The sequence below is a fragment of the Argentina silus genome (genome assembly GCF_951799395.1).
Source record: "Argentina silus genome assembly, chromosome: 7".
NCBI lineage: Eukaryota > Metazoa > Chordata > Actinopteri > Argentiniformes > Argentinidae > Argentina > Argentina silus.
Genome location: NC_139661.1, coordinates 3,596,651 through 3,618,330, shown reverse-complemented (window position 1 = coordinate 3,618,330; position 21,680 = coordinate 3,596,651). Strand labels below are relative to the sequence as shown.

General features: G+C 40.2%; 1 protein-coding gene across 5 annotated transcripts; it reads left to right on the top strand.

The window, feature by feature from the left end:
* The first annotated feature begins 8,515 nt into the window (after positions 1 to 8,515).
* On the top strand, positions 8,516 to 17,349 carry tbx1 (T-box transcription factor 1). 5 transcript variants are annotated; one of them, XM_083673063.1, is made up of 8 exons: positions 8,516 to 9,067; positions 10,506 to 10,845; positions 13,084 to 13,185; positions 13,529 to 13,700; positions 14,319 to 14,474; positions 15,441 to 15,508; positions 15,801 to 15,901; positions 16,272 to 17,349. In XM_083673063.1, the coding sequence occupies exons 1-8, from the start codon at positions 8,881 to 8,883 to the stop codon at positions 16,652 to 16,654; spliced, it is 1,509 nt and encodes a 502-aa protein (XP_083529189.1). In that variant the 5' UTR covers positions 8,516 to 8,880; the 3' UTR covers positions 16,655 to 17,349. The 5 variants fall into 5 exon arrangements, with proteins under 5 accessions (XP_083529189.1, XP_083529188.1, XP_083529187.1 ...); XM_083673062.1 differs by having other exon boundaries at positions 10,455 to 10,845; positions 16,275 to 17,349; XM_083673061.1 differs by having other exon boundaries at positions 10,455 to 10,845.
* Positions 17,350 to 21,680: the final 4,331 nt, after the last annotated feature.

The window sequence follows — 21,680 nt, the reverse complement described above, 5'->3', positions numbered from 1 at the left end:
GGGGGGGGATGAGCTCCTAGTGTCTCAGCCCCCTCTGCCAGAAACAACATCAGGCCTTCTCATATTCAAATAAATACAGACCAGTGGGAGCGGGTGGGGGAGGGTGGGGGGGGGGGGGGACAGGACAGCGATGGACTGAAACGGGGGGGTCAAGAGGGGGAAGGATGACTTACTCTACATTAAAGCCTATTTAGACTCATGAGCCTAGCCCAGAAGAAGAAAGCAGGCAGTGACAGATTTATAATGAGCACAGACTTTGCCCTCGTATTTAATACTGGGCTTAAGACGTATTAGAGACACAAAGGCCACAGATCCCCGCTCAGGAGGAAGAAAAGGCCCTTAATTAATTTGGGGAGATCTCCGGGGCCCCAGGTCCATATCATCGGTTCTTTGTGGCAGGAATGCAAGCTATTTACCGGCAGTCCAATAGGGCGAGGAGGAGAGGCGAGGTGATGATGTCCCGGCCGCTTCGGCACAGATAGGAAAAGGATACTTTTCAAAAGCTAAAAGCTTCCCAGTTTTAAAACAAAGGTGGGTGGGGAGGGGGGGGGTGGGGGGGGTGGATGAGAAGAAGAAGTGATTTTTGAAAAGGGATCTGCCCATTCGCTCCTTCAGACATTCCAGGTTGTTTTGCTGTCTGCAGCTCTCTGGGAAATTTGCTTAACGAACCCCCCCCCGCCATAACATTTCTTGAAGAGGAAACTCCTATATCTATACCTGGGAACTACGCGACTTATGGCAGTTGTTTTTTTGTTTTTTTTAAGTGGTCATCGTCATTACTAGTCTGGATATAGTGAGAAGGATCCACGTTAGTCGGTTTGGGTGTTCTGTGGGATACAATAAGAAAGGAAATGCCACGTCTCCACATTAGGGCAGGAGAGTCCCAGTGTTGGAAGGGAGAGAGACTCTGGTCTAGTTCCATTGGCCCTTGAGGAGGCTGTGATTTTGGGGTTGAATCTTTAATGTGGGCTAAATGGCTGCCCCTCTCTCTCTCTCTCTCTCTCAATCTCGGGGGGGTTGGCAGGCAGGCCTGAGGTGCGGGCTGGTGAGAGGCTGGCCATGCTGCTCAGACGTGTTGAAGGGCACAGTTGGCAGTTGTCAGGCCTATATTTGTTAACTCTGTAAAGACATGTGGAGAGAAGACCCTCCTTCCCAAAATAAACAAACAGTGGTGGCACACACATCTTCCCAGGGAGCTCCAGTAAGGAGAAATGGAGAGAGTGAAATACGTATACTTTCTCTCCAGGGCCGGTTTGGCATGGTCAGGTAGAGAAAGGGATTTGGTGGAACGTGGTGTAGTTTGAATGATGCCATTAGGGTTTCCATCATCATGCAGATTGATTCAGAACGGGGTGTTAAAGTGAACGCATTAGTGGTACAAACTCAAGGTGCAGTTTAGTCATCCATTTCATTGTTTTATTCTCTCCACATGTTGATTAATGTGAATATATGGGGGTAAATCAGCATTCATGACGAATTCAAACAACCCTGAAAACCATGAATAATATTATCACATTATAAATTATTTTGGAGGATAACTTTTGCTCCTCCATCATAAAACCTTCAATAAAATTCATGGATATCATGTGGAGCAGTATTATATAAACCACCCTGTAAAAATGGCATTTAGAAAGCATCATCTTACCTGCACCATTTTGTTATACCAGAGCCTATACTGTAGGCTACTGTATGTGACTCTCTACGAATGTGAGTGGGTAGTTATAGCTCTAGCACATGTTTACCTCTAATATTCCAGATTTCACACCATCGAAAGTTATGGACAAAAGACACAATTCATTTAAACGAATATTAAACTCTTAACTCAATTTATAATAGCAAGAAAGTATATAACTCCACCAACACGGGTAACAAATCGCCCTGTGATTGACTTGCGTGAGAAAGTCGAGGTTTTGCAGTACTGGAATTTACCCTGGACACTTGGGAATATTGGTTTCATCCATTGTGTTCATGTCCATTGTGTTTTTGTGCCCGTGTCCTTACTCATAGATAACTCAAAATAAAAATGAGCTGGGTTGAACAGGAAAGCTACATTTTCAGGCCAAAAAGGAAGCGTGTTTACTGTAATGTTTCCAAAAGCTATTCCTTTTATGTGTTCAGCATTGTCACATAGTCGGTCACATGCAGATGTTTTTCGAAAACTTCTCACAAACTCCAAAAATACCACATTAAATTAGCAGCTATAAATAAGATCAAATTGAGTAGATCTATGCTATACCAAAAGATAAATAATTATACATTCACAAGCGTTTTTGGAATAGAACATATTTGAAAGCTTTAAGTTCACACATGCAGTCCGATCAGAAAAATAAGATTATCCCTAACGAGACTAGTGACATAATGCACCTGCTTGACTGGTCATCGCGGTCGTGTTGTGCTCACTGGTAAGATAATCCTCAGATATAGATTTAAAAACACCTGTTGCAGGGCGTTCTATAACGAGACTTGAAAGCTAATTGCGATTTCTTTTAGGCCTGTTTTGTCTGCCGTTTTCCAGCAGTAAAGAGAGGGGTTAGGTAGCCTTGCTTTGTCGAAGGTGTGTTCATTTATCAAACGAAATACACGTCTGATAATATGTTTTATGAAACATTCTAATATTTTCCAATCCCAGCTGCGATAAAAAAAATGTTTTAAAAAAAATGTATATGCAAGATAAATGTGCTACGTCCATCGTAATGTCGATAGCATATAGCATAGCCGTTGGGCCTACATGATTTATCATATACATGATGCGCAATAGAAACGTTTCACATCTGTGTATGATTGTGATTTCATGTATTCTCAATTTTTAAGTTGTTTATTAGTACATTATCTGGATCGAAAAACGAACTTAAATGAAAACTCAAAGAACATGCTAAACAGTCATCATTATTATTAATCGATTAAAATAACTTCAATATTATCCAATCCTTTTGATGTCGTAATTCTCTGATTGAATACTGATAAAGGTTCAACTTGGCTAAGATATCAACGTCTGTTTTATGACTGGGAATGGTGCCTTGCGTGGTGCAATTTGTCAGGCTATGAGAAAAGCAACACAAATCATTGTAAGCGTCCCCGCCTTACGAATCTCATGACTAAACAAACAATAAATCCAATCAAATTGTTAAAGTGTCAAGGGGTAAAAAATGACTCAGGATCAGTTGTATTTTATTTATGTGTGTAAAAAAGACTATCAAATCCACATGTTTACACTGTATTTCACTTTTGATTTGGGATCAGAGGCAACGCCTTAAATTAGACTGATGTGGTATCTATCAGAGACATAATTACAACCAGAAGCTGAACATAAATAACGTATCAGCGGATATAACTAAGTAAAACATAAAAATGTCACACTAGCACATGTCCCTTCTCCTAATATTAGACTTTTATGGCTACAATTATTTGAACGAGCATGTCTTTCCGTGGCTAAACTATATGCAGGCAAATACACTATGAATGCATTAAATAACCTTCTATAAGCTATTTATGCACCGTTCGCTGTGTATTACTTCCAAATGTCCACAGAGAAAAGGGACACCTCGGGCAGCAATTCAGCAACTCAACTGTCAGCGGTCAACTGCTAACTTCCTCTCTGTCATACTCAAGGATTTAGACTAATATTTAGATAGGATTGAATTTTATATGGAGCGCGCCGCCTCGGTCCCTCCAGTTTCAGTCACGCTATATGAATGTTAAAATTATTGTTTCATGATCCTTGGGTACCATTTGATTTATCATCTGATAATTGATGTAAGGTCCTAATTAACAGATCTTTTTTTGTGTCTGTATAAATTGAAAAGATAACTGTAAAGTCGACTGTATAAAGGTCCACTATTTTCATGTTAAAAGAATACGTTTCTATTAACAATTTAAAGGTGGTGTGGTGTAACCTACTAAGATATTTTCTCGTAGAAATCATTTCTAAGAGTCTCCTGAGTAACTTATAGGTGAGGGATTTAAGTCATTCCATGATGTCACTGCATGGCTGATAATCATCACACCTAGGCCTACGTTTCCTAAGACAAAAACAGCATGCCTAAGCACATATTAGATCCTAAGTTATTTAATGAGGCATGGGCGGGAGCTCTTGTTTTAGCGATTTATCATGTTACCACAACAGAAGCATCGGACCACACAGGACTTACCAAATATCAACAGAGGACTAACCTATATAGCAACCTCATACTTCATGATTCATGCGTTCCTACAACAACAACAACGAAACTATCATCAACAAACAGATAACTACACAATAGCCAATCATTACGATCTTACAGAAGCAGCCTATAGGCTATGCCTATACTCCACATACATGTTCGGCTATGCTTTAAGGTCTTATACACGTCAGATATTACCAGGCAACACATTTCTCTTTTCAGAGACCTGGCATATACATTAGCCTATCGGAAAACAAACGAACTATGGCTTGCGATATAGATGTCATTGCCCAAGCCATGCGTAACGCACACATGGGATCCAAACAGTACTGCGGCCGGCAGAAACCTACTCATCCCTAAAGAGACCTAAAAGGACACCCGTATCTTTCTTTTTTTTCTTCTTCTTTACATGTTTGGCTATAGGGAGGTATAGAGTAGGAAGGCTATGTGGTTGTGTGTCATGAGCAGTGGAAAGACATGTGAGAACGTTGAAAAGGCATTTTTCACCTGGTCACAGATTAAACCACTCCGTCACATCTGTAGAACATATCATTTTAAAAACAATTCAACCGATAGGTCTATAGGCTTACAACAAAAGTAATGTATTTTTGTAATGATATACCTATTTGAACTGATATGAAAGAGATTTTACGGATTTAAACACCTATCACTGTACAATGCTAAATCCTTAGACCTATAGTCCTGTGTCAGAAAGATATGCTCATATTCTTCAAATCCTAATAATTGGTAAACTTGAAATGTGGTTAAGTTGCTGTAGCACATTCACCATGAGCACGGATGTCCCAGTTCACAATCAATACAGATAATGCGAGTAATTTAGGACACAAATCTCTAATGTACATTATAATTCGAATTACGCGCGAATTAAGTTATCGAAATGACTGAAAAGACAACTCAGCTGTATTAAATCTCGATAACAAGAAATACAGCTAGTCCATCATAAATAAATTATGATCCAGTTTTTAATTGTTGGTCTTCAAATATGTAAATAAATCAGGGATGAATCATAATAGTCTACATTATTCAATTAAATGAATAAAATAGGCTATAAAGATGATCATCTTATCAAGAGCTTGGACCTGAAAGGCTATGTCTAATAATGGGGATTGGCCACTATGAAGGCTTGAATAGCAAGATCAGCGAACATTTGATGATAAACGTCTATAGGCCTACTGTGAGGCAGAGGCTTACATTAAAATTAAGTTGAATGATAAATATTGACTCAAAATCTTCAGTCTATCACGTCCTTGTCCCATCGTTCCTGCATGGACATGGACATGCACATTTTCAATCTAGACGAAATATCACAGTCCACTGAGTCCAGTGATGAAGATGCACCCGACTTGGAAAACATATATTCAATGCGTCAAAAATCCATTAGACAGCATGTTTTAATAATGTGTTGAAGGAATCGACATTTTCACATCACATTCACAACATTACTTGCTATGTTTCTGACTAATAATACAGTAGCCTAACTGTTTTCACGGCATAGGCCTATACGTGATTTAACTTTAGTGTTTGAGTGGACTAAGTTTGAGTGGACTACTACATACTGGATCATGAAATAAATAAATAAATCGTCTTGCTACTCCGAATGTACGCTTATTGAATCACCTAAAGCCATGAATAATATGCCTGTTATATAGGCTGAAAACAATATTGGACCCACTTTACATCTGAATGTAGTCCTTTATCTTTTATTATTTTTTCCCTATTTTGTAGGCCTAAATATGATCACAGAGACGAAGTTATCATTGTCGTGCTTATGAGACAAGATTGTCCCGAGGCTGTAGGCTATGCCTATTGATCAGTTTAAAAATATATAACATGCTGAAGTAAAAACACGATTTTTAATGGCAAATAATTGTAGACAAATCTATGAATGGACTTATTCATCATTTGTGAAATGGTCCACAAATAAACGAATAAAGTAACGAGGTATCATTTTCGATAAAGCAATAAAGAGTCTCCTACTCGTGAAAGAGCTAAAAGCGCATAGAATTAGCACATTTCATTATGATAAACTCTACACCGAACTACTAGGTTATAGGGTTGCAGTTCCTTCAGAAGATAAATAAATGATTTCAATAGGCCTAAAGAAAATAATTCAGGTGCAGTGTTCGTAATTTAGGGGGTTCAATGGCTTCCCCAATTAGACTGAGAGCGTGGTCATTTAATTTAAATGAGGCTACTGCGTATAGTACAAACACCGTAAAGACGCAATGCATGTAATTGAGGCTCAGAATGGCCTATAGCTCAAACTAGAGGTACTACGGTATGCCAGGGAGCAACCGACGCACACCTGGAGCAAAGCGAGAGGCGCCAGCGGGAGTCAAAACAGGAAATATGGTCGGTGCAGAAAGAACCGCACTTTGATCAAATGTAGCTTACATGGTCAGAAAACCGTTATAATTACGACGAAAATGTAAAAGAACTTAGAAAAGATTGGTTCTGTATAGCCAGTCGTACTGAAGTTGCTGCGCTGTGGTTGCACAAAGACCTATTCGAGAAAAGAAAAAAAAGCTCAACTGACAATTGAAAAGAGTATGCCGGTTTGCGTTCATGTGTCCACGCAATTAAACTATTGTTTGAAAAATAAACACGTTTCTCTTTTTCATTTCGAAATGTCAGGCTTATGCTACGTCAATTCAAGTTATTCATGCAAAGTCTGAATACTTCCTCTGTTTTCTGCCGCCCGTGCACTATAGGGCGAATTCCTAAACAGACTCTTCCCATTTGATCGGGTTCTGTATTTTGTCTGTTATCACCTGAGTATTTACAAAGGACGCTTCCGACTTGGCAATGATTAAGTGAGCTGGTATCACTGGCAACATCTGATAAAAAGAAGGAAATACACGGGCTTGTCTTGAGATGGACTACTTGATCTTTCACGATAATTCAACAATGGCATGACATTTCTTTCGCAAGACTTAAATGGTGAGTACGAATAAAAATAGGCCATTGAATGATGAACATATATAAATATAAACAGGCTAACATGACATATGGGCTGAATAATCAAGGCCTATAGGCTCGTAAAAATGGTCGAAAAATAGGACCTACCATGCTACTGTTTATCAACATAAAAATGTTTGGTGTCAATTCAGTCTTAATGGTTGGCTGCAAAGCGAAATAGTCATAGATTGGCAGGTGACCGAGGCCAAGAGTGTATTTTTTCCATGGTTATTTTTGTTTTATTATTCACAATTCTGTTTTTCTAGAGGATATGCAATCCAATGAATGATTCAAATAGTTCTGTAAATGTTAAACTAAAAAAAACAGATCACCACAGTAGTTTATTGATGTTTGATTGCACCAAGACAACATCCAAAACAAATAGGGATAATCCTAAAAGTCAACAGTGCTGCCGCTAACTAGGTTATCCCATTAGGACCCCGCTGCTTTGGCGCGTTATTCAATAGCTCAAGTGTAAATTAGATGCAATCCAGTTGATAACGCAGCAGCTCAACAAAACATAACTTTTGTATTCATTAATTATGAACCTTGATAAGCTGATAACCAGCTAGATACTGTTAACGCAAGATAAAGGTCAAGTGCCTTCCCAAAGCGCAGCTCTCCTTGCGTTACATTCTCTCAGGGCCAAGTTGCCCTCTGTGTGTATTCTTTAACACTTGCGCTGAACTTTGTTGACTGACTACAGCCCACCATGGCAAGATACAATCTAGCCTGTCTTGTCTATGTCTGTAGAACATTGCAAGCACAATTTGCAGGGATGAAACACAGTAACATGTTCAATTGAATAATGTCGTCCATTGTTACATTCCAAAGTATTCCATCTCAGTTAACATATTTCCACGATGCGATTTCTATATCAAGCCATTACTGTGTAATACGCAGAAGGAGGGGTCATATTTGTTTGTGACACATATGCCTACAAATGATGAAGAATGTATGAATGAATCAGTGGTTCGGTGGGTGGATAGATGAATAGATAATCAATAAGTAGCATACAAATTCCACTTCCATATGTCCATAAAAAACAAACAAATAAAATATCGGCTTGTAGTGTGCTTCATTAGACACCGGGGACAATAAGGGCGCCTTTTTCCAAACTGTTTGGAAATTACGCGCGCCGCTCTTGTACAGCCAAATAACCAAGCATATAATTTACTGTAAAATTACAGCACTTTGAAGCCGGACATCCGCAATGGCGTTGATTTTTTTCCCGAGGTGAATTCAAATTTGGCACAGTGATTGACAAGCTCTTATTCAAATAAAACATCCAGTGGAGAGCGTGCACACTTTTTTTAGAGTCGTGCATGGGAGGCGTGGAGCTCTCCCTTTGACATTCTCTGTGCAGTAGCTTCTCCTCAAGGCAGACTAGCGAACTCTTATGACATCACCCAGCCACCGAATGGGGAAAGAAGGGAAAAGCTCTCTGTGGATGAACGATGTTTTGATACAAGAGGACGTGTTGGGACAAATCAATTGAATTTGATCACAGGAGAAGTTTTAAAGCTGACCATCTTCACACAAAGAATCGGTGGGAATACTTTGGTTCGAAAACAGCGGAGGTTTATACCTACTTCGCCAAAAGTCCCTCATGTTAGTGGCGAAATGTAAAACTATTACATCGTATGTTCCTGGTCACTGTGTATAGCTTTCCCCTGCTTTCTGGAATAGAGCGAGAAGAAAGCAGAGAAGAGACGGCTTTTCTCAAATTGATTTCTCGCCTATGGACGACTGCGGTCCCCTCTCTCCAAAGGCAAATGCTTTCAGTATTGCCTCTCTGATTTCAGCTGCGGAGCAAGCAGGAAACGCAACATTTGACAAACACGGCACTGGCCTGGACAAGCAAGACCAGCAGAACTGCTACAGTTCCTTTAAAATGCACTACAGCACTGTCACCAGGGAAATGGAAGGTACGAGTGCGGTCTTGACAATAACCTTGTAAAATGTTCTACTCAGGTTTGTTTGCAATTCATCTCAGATTCTTGTTGTTGTCCTTGCATGCAGATGATCTTGTCCATTTATACTTTAAAAATTAGCAACAACATGTTTCAGTTAGTGTAAAAACTATACTGCGTATAAAAGGTGCAATAGAGGAATACACAATCCATTTAATATTAAATGACTTTGATGTGTTTGCTATAGTAGGCCGATAAAGAGATAAAAAATAGACATAGAGCACTAGTCACAATAAATCAATATCAATGAGTAAATTCATTAAAAAATTTAAAAAAAGAGTTAGTCTATTTAGAAGTAGAAGCCTTTATTGAACTGCAGGGCTAATCTCTCTACAGAGTGCACACCGTTTGCTTTGAGTTACATTTAAAATCACAACTCGTTTTTACCCTAGATGAATGCAGAGAGAGGAGCACACATTTGGATAAAAAGTTAGGGGCGGGGGCAAATGGGACACCAGTGCGTATTAATGGTAAAAAACAGTCCATAATGGGACTAGCCCTATACAACTACTGGAGATACCTCAATCTAGTAGTCTACCATTTGTCTTATTAAGATAAATTCAACATACATTAACCTCAATAGGCAACGTTACATGTTTGTTAGTTCATGCAAATAGGTGTTTGTTTACCTTGTAAAACGTTTACACTCCACTGTGCCAGCTAGCCCATCTATTGTTAGGGGAGGACGATGTGGGCGATACCCTTATCCAAAAGTAAATGGGTGCCGGAAAGCCCATTAAAAGGGACGCACTTCACTGTCAATCAGTCTCGTCCCAAGGCGAGGAAAGGCACATTACCTGCAGTTCCTTATCTAAATAGAAATAAGAACCGGTTTTATCGTGAAGGGGAGGCCCTATGTGAGAGATAAGAGAGAAGTCTGGATTGCAGAGTATCATAGAGCAGTAGCACATGCAGAGCAGAGGCCGCTTGGAATACTTTTGAACACAATCCCTCGAAAAACACTGCGTGCGCACACGATTAACTTTTATCGACAAAATATTTTGTTTGGGACTGCGAATTAAACAAATGTAAAGTTCTGAATGAAGATTTTTTTTCATTGCTGGACGTTTCGTAAGATACACAAACCTATTCCGAAACGCCAACAGATATTTTAGGATTTAGGCTGTATCTTAATACAGCAGTGGATGCAGCAGCGAGGATTAATGGACGCACCAAAGACAAATAGACGCATACGGAAACTATTCTAAACCTAAGGCTGTACTTTGTCAATTCATCTTCATTTGAAGAAAATAACTGAACCGTGCAACTGTAAAATCTACTATTGTTTCTATATCCCAAAGTGCAACGCATATAGTAAATCCAGTTTTTGGAATGATTTCAGCAATATCCAGTCCGTGGCTGACGCAGCTGTCCCATTTTTGCGATGTTGCAGCCTTCACGACCAGCAGCCTGAGCAGCCTCAACACACCGGGGAGTTACCATCTCTCCCCGTCCCCCGGGGACCCGTACAGCCAACATGAAGCCCACTTTGAACCCTGCCCGGCCGCTCAACACAGCTACAACTACTCGGGGTCGAACCCGGCCCAGACCCAGCAAAGCGACACCGGGACTTCCAACTGCTCCTCCTCGTCCTCCAGCTCCACTCCTAACAGCAAGTCTATGGTGAAAAAGAACCCTAAGGTGGCCAACATTAACGTTCAGTTGGAGATGAAAGCTTTATGGGACGAATTTAATCAACTTGGAACGGAGATGATCGTTACCAAGGCTGGGAGGTGAGTCATATATAGGTCACTATGGTGTACATGCTCCACTACGTAATAACACATTCAACATGACCACATATTTAGTTCCCTAAACAACGCCGAGAACTCACAAGCACAGCTCATTTAATTGGAGATATGTAGATCATAAAATCGCTGCGTTATAGCCAATATAGGCCCGCAATACTGAAATGACACATGGAAATTACGCATATCGGCCTTTCCATCGATTACAAACAATCTAAGGACTGTGCCACTGAATTGATACTCCAACTTCTTGACTGTTTGTGAGGTTAGAACTGATTAAAGCGAATTGTAGGCCTATAGGCTACAGGCCCACAGTGTTTACGATATTGAAAAATATGTTAGATTCTCTCATAACTAATGATGTTCAAGAAAGGACAGAGATAAATAATACAAGATTTCTCTTATATTCTCTTATCAAAATAGGCCTACAAATGTGTGGATAGAAATGGTAATTGTAGCATTATAGGTCTAGTATTTATATGATTATTGCGTTTTATGGGAGAAATGTAGGCTACCAAGAGTAACTTGAGCTGTCATTTTATATAACAATATAACTATATTGCTAACTGTCTAATGCATTATTTTTGCTTGCTAACTCTCTAAGGCATTTTCTTCAGCAATCCAAAAACCCAGATTTATGCGCCAATGTTACAGATCATTATAAGCCCATTAAGGTGGCAGTAGGCCGTGGATCTGCATGAACCAACACAGCACCGTCATTTAAACAAAAACATGACTCCGCTAACTGAGTCTCTCTTTGGTAAATTAGGAAATGGAAATGCTGAAATGCTATGTGAGCTTGTAAGATGGTTGAAACAGACAGAAAACTATGATTAACCTAGAACTCGGTTTATTTTACATTACTTTTGACCTGCGCTATAGCCTATTTCCTTTACAATAATATATGGTTATTTATTTTCTAAAAATCATTTTTTTAAAAGTTGGCGGACGTTTTGGAACAGAATCTGAAGAAAGAAAACATGAACTCATAGGGCTATAGTGTCCACATTATCTATCCCAAATAGATTTGCATAACTCCTTGCCCTACTCAAAACAGTGACCTTGATAGTGAGTTGTGCCATATCAGCAACAGATGGTAATTACACAATGAAACCATGTTTATATATTTGTCAAATTATCAATAAGAATATATTATTTGAAAACAAATAATACAATTCAGAACCATTTCGCTGTAAATTCTTTGTCTCGAAGCCTAGGGCTTCTGTGTAGGCATTTGGAGTAGAAACCAATTCTATCAACACGCTTTTTTTTTTTTTCAGTAACTGCGTTTTCCCCTCCAATACGAAATATTTACTCACGCATTTTATGATTCAAACTCCAAAAGACAACGCATTTAGCAGGTTCAGTTTACCTGCTCTTTGCTATAGGGTGACAGGAGAAGATATCTGTCATTCTAAACACACTAGGCAACACAGGATCCGAGGAAGGGCACTTTAAAGCTACTTTAGCCTCACCTATCCACAACTGCTGCCTTGAATAGACACTGACGTTAATTGAGCGGTGATTTCAGGATCACTTTCACTGGTTTGGCGGATTACTCCGCTTACAATAAAACATTTTAGACGACACCCCTTAAGCTAGAATGCGTGCGTAAAAGAGGGCATGAGACAGCGAGGGGAAAAGAGGGAGGCCATTAATGCAACGCGCGCGCGCTTGTGTGTGTGTGTGTGTGTGACTGGAATCCATCAAAAGGTTAAAGAGAAATGCAAGTGAAGCCATGTTGTTGGATAATTCGAGTTTAAAAGGATACAAAGCCGAGCGCAATGTTAATTCTCCATTTAGGTTTACCAATAATGTAACCATGCTCTAACTTCGTTTATCCAAGCATCGAATCACGTCATACACAATTGCTCATGAAGGGCCTCTTTCTTCAATTAAAAGCTCTATAGCTGCTACAGCAGGCGACAAAACATCACACACATGGCAGCAAAGCTGAACGCAAATATGTAAACCTAACAAGACAGTTGCTGCTGTTTGTTTTTTCCTTGTCACATGCAGTTGAGGTAGCTTCTGACTGGTTAAAAACGCATTAAGTTCTAGTCTTGAGCATATCAGCATATCACAACATGCGAGTTATTTCCTGATGGGTGTTTGCTAAAACCTTACAAATCACAATCTGTAATCCATAAAATCATCAATTGCAGACCAGCATCATCATACGGAAATACATTTTAACAATATCCATGTGTTTTTCTCCGTCAGGCGAATGTTTCCTACGTTTCAAGTGAAAATATTTGGAATGGATCCTATGTCAGACTACATGCTCCTAATGGATTTCCTACCAGTGGACGACAAACGATATAGGTACGTTTTAGCCTACAGCATAGATTAAGATAAAATAACAGAAATATACACTCTTGTAACTCTTTAGTTTTGTATATCCCCCCCCCCACCCTACATAGCCTACATAAGTGAATTGTTCTGTGTGACAGTGTCACTCAGTGTTGTATTACCAATAAATAAATTAAAAAGTACGCATAGGCCTACACTTTATTAGCAAAATAGTTTGATCAGTCTACAATAACTTCAGATAATTCAATGGAACATGTACATTTACGCTCTATGATTGGAATTAATTGAACAAAAAGTATTTGGTGAGACACCTCTAACCTTACATGTTCCATTTTATGTTCTCTTTCATTCGTAGGTATGCGTTCCACAGCTCCTCGTGGCTGGTCGCCGGTAAAGCTGACCCCGCCACTCCCGGGAGAGTTCACTATCACCCGGATTCCCCCGCCAAAGGCGCACAGTGGATGAAGCAAATAGTTTCATTCGATAAACTAAAACTCACCAACAATTTACTGGATGACAATGGTCATGTAAGTATTATTAATAAGAACTCAATAAAACATATGTTGCCAATCCTATAGCCTAGAGACCAACTAAACAAGTAGACAATAGGCCTGGTGTTTACTTCGCACATAGGCCTAGAGGCCATGAACATGGCTATTACACAATTAACAACACAACAACGATTTTTTCGATAGGCCTACATTTTTATTTTATTTCCTTAATGTTTGCGTCTAATATGTTATGGTATACGCTATATATATAGTGAATGACTGGCAAATACACTTATTTTTGGCCTTTAGCTAACAACGCTCGATGATTGTGTTAGTGCACTGCTATTTTTCCATATCAAAAACGTTTCTTTAGAGTTGAAGTTATTGTTAATCATCAGGTATGTATAAACGTCAATTGCACTGTTGTTAAAGGAGTAAAGAATATAAATACGAGGTTATAACGCAATTGATTTCTCTTCATCGGCGCAATCAATTTGATCGTGATCATAACCCTTATAAATCTAAATTTTAGACTTTGCACATTTTGACTACATACATTTGGATATATTTTGTTTATATTTCTTTAGGGCATCTTGGTTGAAATGAAAATGTTCCTCCCATAGGCCTAATCGTTTCCTCTCCTTTCCTCTACAGATCATTCTAAACTCGATGCACCGATACCAGCCGAGGTTCCACGTCGTCTATGTAGATCCCCGCAAAGACAGCGAGAAATATGCCGAGGAGAATTACAAGACTTTTGTCTTTGAAGAAACACGGTTCACGGCGGTCACAGCATACCAGAATCACAGGGTAAGCTGTCTCCCACTTTATGGTATAGTTAACTTGTTATAGGCCCTACAAATCCACAGTAGCATATATGCCTATTACTAGCTTATCAATGTGGCACATCGAGACATGTATAGACAATTAATCAAATGAGGTAACGGTGTAGACTATAAATTATTAATACGAAGTTAATAGTCTAAGTAGTAATAATGCATTAGCCTACTTAGGCTACTTACTAATTACTTATTAAGCCTATTTCCCAAGAACACGAACTTTGCTTTGTGCACACATCCATCGGGGGAATTTGAAAGATTATTTTTATTTAAAAAATAATAATTCTGAATCCATTAAATCCATTATGAAAACGTATGTGTATATTTCATGTGTTGTTCTTAGAACTGACAGCAAAGTAAAACAGTTAAACACAATAGTTTAATTCATTTTGCGCCTGTAAATGGCCGTGTCACTGATGCCCCTGCACAGCTGTCCAGTTTCTCCTCTCTGTCTGTCGGTCTTGCTCTGTCTTCTATCAGTTTGACCCCTCGGTCTCCAACTCGCACCGAGGGGCTTCAGTTTGTTGTTCTACTTATTCCGGAAATTCATGCACATAACTTCATTCGCGGATGTGCACATCCAATTGATTATGAAAAATGACATGTACAGCTGACGTATTAATTAATCGAGGATCGCAATACAGTTGCTGTTGAATTATTTTGTGTTGCGTAGACAAAATACGTTTGTTGCTTGCATTTATGTAGACGTAGCCATAACGTTTAACATGTAGGTTATAATAATATTTGAAAGGGGGAGAGAGGTTATTGTCGTTCTTTATATCAACGCAATGCTTTGACATGGAGGACACGTTCACCCTCGTATTCACCCCAAAACTACACTAAGCCCAACGGAGTGTATATGCCACGACATGATGATACACTGTGGTTTGCTCTCTTTGACATGGAGGTTTACTTGGTTTTGTCCCTTTGCTTGTAGATCACGCAGCTGAAGATTGCCAGTAATCCTTTTGCAAAAGGCTTCAGGGATTGTGATCCAGAGGACTGGTGAGAACCTGATTTTAATCTCCCCTACAAATACCCCATTCAAATAAAATAAATGATTATGTCTAATTTTCACATAGCCTAATTGCAATCAAGGAATTTTGGAATTAAGCAATACAATATCTTCACAATCAAAGCTAATGTTATTGACAATTATTCGTAATTTACGTCTCTATACATTTGCTAATTCTCATCACCTACATTGAACATCCCAGTCTAAAAGTAATGTATAAATATATTGTGCTTTTGAGACACATTAACAAGTGTGTAACTGAATACATTCTCTCTGCTTCAGGCCGAGAAATCACAGGCCAGGCTCTCTGCCAATAATGAGTGCCTTTGCCAGAACAAGGAACCCAATGTCGTCTCCCCCGCAGCAGAACGGCTCAGAGAAAGGTCTGTATACCCCTCTCTTTGTTTCTCATGAGACATACGAGTTCAATGTCACAGAGTGAGCCATCACCTACCAGCTAACCATTACATGTCATGAATCAATGTGGTCATCAAATAAGGGAAAACATGCCTTTTCTTTCCAAACTATATTGACATTTTCATGTGTGTGTAGAGTTATGGTACACATCTCACAGATTGCTAAATTATTCAGAGGATTATACAAAAACAGCATAGGATGTTGTGACATGCTTGGTAGAGCCTTGTTATACGTATGTGCTCCACCTGATGGTCTGAAGCACACAACCTGTCTGTCTGTCTGTCTGTCTGCCTGTCTGTCTGCCCATCTTTGACCGTCTCTTGTCGTTGCTTTCAGAAGACAGTAGACGGGACTACGACCGCGACCCCAGCGGCACGCCTATCCACGCCGACCCGGCCCACCAGCTCATGTCGCGCGTCCTCAGCCCCGCCCTGCCCGTCCCCGGAGGACTCCACGCCGTCCCGCTCACCGGCGGTCGCCCCAGTCCCCCCCACGACCTCCGCTCAGACGGACAAGCGTTACCCCCAGACACCCTGCACCACCACCCTTACAAGTACCCCACCACCTACGAACACTACCTGGGGGCTAAGACCCGACCGTCGCCCTACCAGTTACCCAGCATCAGAGGACACACGTACCATCACCACATGAACCCCGCCACGGCAAACATGTACTCCGCGACTAGCGCTCCCACTAACTATGACTACGGGCCCAGATAATGACTGGGCGGCTGCCCACCTGGGCTTACGGCTAATAGCACCGTGGAAAGGGAAACACACAGGGACAACGAACAACACAACTCTGCCTTGGCGGGCGCTTACGCAACACAGAGAGCGTTGGGAGGTTGCGTGCTGGATATCCCAGAGAGAGCAAAAACACTGCCGTATTTATTTAAGGGAAATGTATCTTCACAGGAAGTACAGACCGACCGGCCCTCCTGAGCCCCGGCGGAGGTCCGCCTTGACCTTTGAACTTTGACAGCAATAGCTCTACATTGGGGGCACCTTTCGGCCGTGCGGCGCGGACTGTGAGCCAGCTTACGGAGGAAGCAGGAGGGGACCGTCTCTTAAAACATGGATGATGACGCATTATCACGGGACTGGAATTGAATTTTTGTGTTGGATGCACTTTTTGTTTTTGCTTTAAAAAAAAAAAAGCCATATGTTATATAGTCATTCAAGCTTCTAGATAGACCAGATATTTGCATGTTGAGCTCAGCGGAGAGGGTGTTGAAACACCTCGAAATGTTTTTGTTTGAGAGAAAAAAAAAAAAGATTTGATTTTTGAACCGTTACAACATCGTGAGCAGCCCTGAGAAGCTTGTACCATGGCACTGACTTACAGCAATTCTACGTAAATAAAGAAGCAGAATGACTGTTCTGTAACTGTAAAATAAACATTAAATTCTTTACTTTTAATTCATAAGAACATTTTTTTCCCCCCCCGATCCTCCATTTAAATCCCATGTGCGCCATCACAGGTCCAGGAAAGCCTTGTTTCATTGATAGCATTGTTCACTTTTCTCACCCTGGATTTACCCTGTTGAAATGGGTTATGGTGCTCAGTGTGAGAAAGAGAACTTGGAACCTGTCTAAACAGAAGATTGTCGACTGATATACTACAGCTCAGATGTCAGGATTCACACCTGGTTCCGTAGATGTATTCAATGCTGTGTTGTGTGAAAGATGCGCACTCCCCCACAGACACACACACGCACACACACACAGACACAAATGGGGGCGAGCAAATTCATTACACGTTTTACCGTGTGTGTGTGTGTGTGTGTGTGAGTGCCTACATGCTTGTGTGTGAACTGTATTTCCCCAACAATTGCTACACAGTGAACAATTATAGGATGTGATTATCTTATGGACCAATTACAGGGCAAACATAGGCCTATAAAATAGAATAAATGCAGTCACCAATCTTTTCCAAAATGGATACATTATTTCAGTCATGAATTAGACAACATTTTTGACAGCACTATTTCCATTTAATGGAATAATTAATGAATTAATATTGATATTATTTTTCTGCACAAAGACCTCTGCATAGGCTACTTATTCATGTTCTCAGTTAAAATATTGAAATACAAAATAACAGATTTCCCGAGGTCAAATCGCTTGATCGTGACATTATCAATCATTGGAGAAAAACAACCACTTAGTCCGAATTCAAATTTGTCGTCAGCATTATACGGATAGCCTACTTTTACCTTACAAGAATCAACCACACATCAAGCTGTGACCATAACCAAGAGGTCATACACCACCGACCACCTAACTTCCCAGAAAATGACAATCCACCTATTTTACACAGATAAGAAGGGAAACGAAACATTTCCCCCCAAAGGATATCATTCCTCACATGAAATGGGACAGTTGTGTGATATTTCCAGAGGGTCAAACTATTCTATGCAACGTAATCTCCCTTTTAAGTCCTATGAGGAATGCTTTGTTGTCAACAATAATTCTTGGTTGAAATAATAGATTCCTTCGGGATCATGGTTTGACACTGTCATGATCCAATAGGAAATGTCATGATTCATTGAAATTGTGTATTTTTCCCTTCAAACGCAGCTGCGTCAGGGTCCCGAGGTAAAGGAACAGGACGCCGTGCAAAGGTTGACCTCTGACTGTTAATGGCTTGTGAAGGTATCAAAGGTTAAATAATGTTTCCACTTTAAAACGACGACTAATTGATCGTATAATTTCTGTTTAGGGTACGAAAACCAACATCAGAGCAGGGACATGAACGTGGCATTCACGAATCTATTTTTGTCTAACAGGCAGCTCTCGTTTAAGGCAAATTGTATTTTCCAATATCAAGAATTCTATTATATTTTCATGACGTTCGAATACAAATTATGAACACACTAACAATATTGATTATCTAATGATGAACATCGAATAAATACAGCCTGGACAAGAACAATTGTTTCGATTCATGTTATGAGGCTACTAGACGAACTATTTGTACATTAGGCTATTAAATAACGTAAATGATTCAATTTAGACATTTTAATAGCTTAACACTGAAATACCCATATGGAATTCAAGAACAGCCTAAAAGTTATATCAAGGAAAGTTTTTTATAAAGACGTTACGAAAAGTTTCCCAAAATGTAGCCTGCAGCCTACAGTCATGGAATTTGGTGATATGGACATTCTAATTCTATGGATATGGATACACAATACGGTAATATCTAATGCCCAAAGAAATCATGAACTAATAATAAGAGTAGGCCTCGGCCTTTTATTAGTAATAATGACAGTGACAAGTAACCTACAATTTTATCGTATAATATTATCACATTGTTAAAGAACAATAATATGAGCACATTTATGAATAGGCTACACAATTATTATATTATGAAATGACTATAATTATTACTTAATAGTATGATTATTAGGCTATCATAACAATATTGTAGATAGATCGTAGATTTTTATGTTTTATAAACACAAGCCACACATTTCGCTAAATTCCAATATTCCGGGTTCCTGTGTGACCTCGGCAGGAAGCAGCAGTCTGGAGAATTGAGGCTCCCTTTGCGTGAGCCGAACCTCCCCTGGACGTAATGAGAAGTGGCCCATCAGGAAGGCGAGGACACCGAGACCCGGGACTCTTCCGTTAGGTCGACCCAGCTGTGTTTACCCGCGCACCGCCTCGCCTTGATGTGAGGCCAGTGGTCGGCGAACCTGTGCCGCTCTCCGACTGTCAGTTGGCTGGGGGCCGGCAGGTGAGGACAGGGTCCATGGCCGTGCAACTGACGACTAATTACCTCTTTGACACATCAAAGGAATCTCACAGAAGACTATTATTTAGGCATATGCGCAATATATATCCGAAATGCTCCAAAAAAATATATGCCGGAGATGAGTTCATACTTCGAGAATCCCAAATGACCATTTAGGCTACACATGACCTATTGTTGGACGGTGCATGACTAGGCCTACTGTAGGCAATTCCAACGGGTGTATTGGCTATTTAATTCACACTTATTTAATTTATTATCTGTTTATTATCGGTTACATTATCTGTAACCTTGCCCCACAGGTCAGCCTATAAAGAAATAACGCCAGCTAGAGGAAACAAATTGGTAGTGTAATTACTTATTGGCCTTGGTCTACTAAAACAGTGTTCTTGTTCTTATGTTCTTGTTTTACAAGTAGGACTACAGTGTCATAAACAAAATAATAATTAAAAAAAAAAAACAGTACACATCGGAAACTATTTCATAGTGGTTTATCATTGTCTGTGTGACATGTTTCCAATTCCATTCCATTAAAGGCATTTTGATGTTTATTACGATATTTAATATACAAATATAATACTTATCTTTTTCTGCACATTCAGCTCATAGGTACTGACATGCATTCCAGTATTTTCCCACTGCATCTAATCTCATGTTTTAAAGTTGAGTGGGCATGTCTCAGGCTGAACCTGTAGAAGAAGCCTACTCAAGTAATTATATATATATATTTTTTTTAAAAGACTAGAGTGAAACCTTCAGTATATGCACAGATGTCTTCCGCCCAAAAGATAGGGTGCCAAATGCTTGCCATTGACGTATGAGGAGAGGAGAATGAATGATAATGCAACCGAAGGCATCATTTGACACTCAGCTGCATCTGGAACATCTGTTGTGACAGGCCTATCATGAGTTTGCTCAGTTTGTTTTACCTTTGTGTACATTTCTTCTGCCGCACCTCTGCAGCTTGGCATATCTGGGGACAGATATTAAAAACAAGCGAGGCAGACCTACTGGAGTCGTTTACCTAAAGGCAGAGCACGTGTTTCACATTTTCCCCAGCTTTTCAGCGAGCAAAGCTACTACAGTTTATGTTCCATTTGCCGTCGCTGACGGATACTTTATGCTGAATATAAAAACACATCATCACCAGAGAGAGAGAACTGTGATACATTCGTATTAATGTTTGCATATAATAAATAAAAACGAGCCGGCCTACAAAGCACAGTATTCACCTGCACTCAAGCAAAATATGATTATTTTCATAAAATCTTTTTCAAATTCATCCGTATTTCATAAACATTCGCCCTCGGTTCATCTCATCTGATAGTCACCACCCTGTAATCCATCCCACCGTTCGTACACCAAGGGCTATTAAATCCCTTTGGTATAACAACACAGAGCCATAGACGCTTGACTGAGCGAAAGAAAATACCCAAGCACCATGTCAGACTGCCTGACCCCTGCCCTACAAGGCCACCGAGCACACACGTTAGGTGAGAACAGAGGCACGGGGCCTATTGTGTCTACGGCACCGTTGTGGGGGTCCTCTCCATTTATTGACTTCCTAAATGATCTATTATGAGGTGATTTATGACAGCCCCCCCCCCCCCCCCCCCCCCCGTAGGTCGCTGCTCTGTTCAGCACACACATCTGCAGCAACGGACTGGCATTTGATTTATCAGAGAATGGACGGAAGCCGCCCCACGCCACCTTTGTTATTTGTTCAAAGTCTACAGGAGAAGTAGGAAGCTATTATAGATGCAAGATGTCACCACAGAGGTCATGGACAAAGGTAGAAGAAGCAGGAAGAAGACAAGAGTAATGCACCAGAGGGACTTGATGTAATGAACAGGGTTGTCTTTCCTCTGGCTTGGCGGGTTGCTGCCATTATGCAAGTCTGGGGCTTTTGATTTCTCTGGCCTTTCCTGTAAAGTATGATGAGCTTCTCAAGTCTGGGTCATCCCAGGAGACAGAGGCTTTATGATGCAG

Coding starts and splice junctions, on each gene's coding strand:
- tbx1 (XM_083673061.1), top strand. CDS start 8,881: ATGGACGACTGCGGTCCCCTCTCTCCAAAGGCAAATGCTTTCAGTATT. Junction 10,846..13,083: donor ATCGTTACCAAGGCTGGGAG/GTGAGTCATATA, acceptor TTTCTCCGTCAG/GCGAATGTTTCCTACGTTTC. Junction 14,475..15,440: donor CAGCATACCAGAATCACAGG/GTAAGCTGTCTC, acceptor CTTTGCTTGTAG/ATCACGCAGCTGAAGATTGC.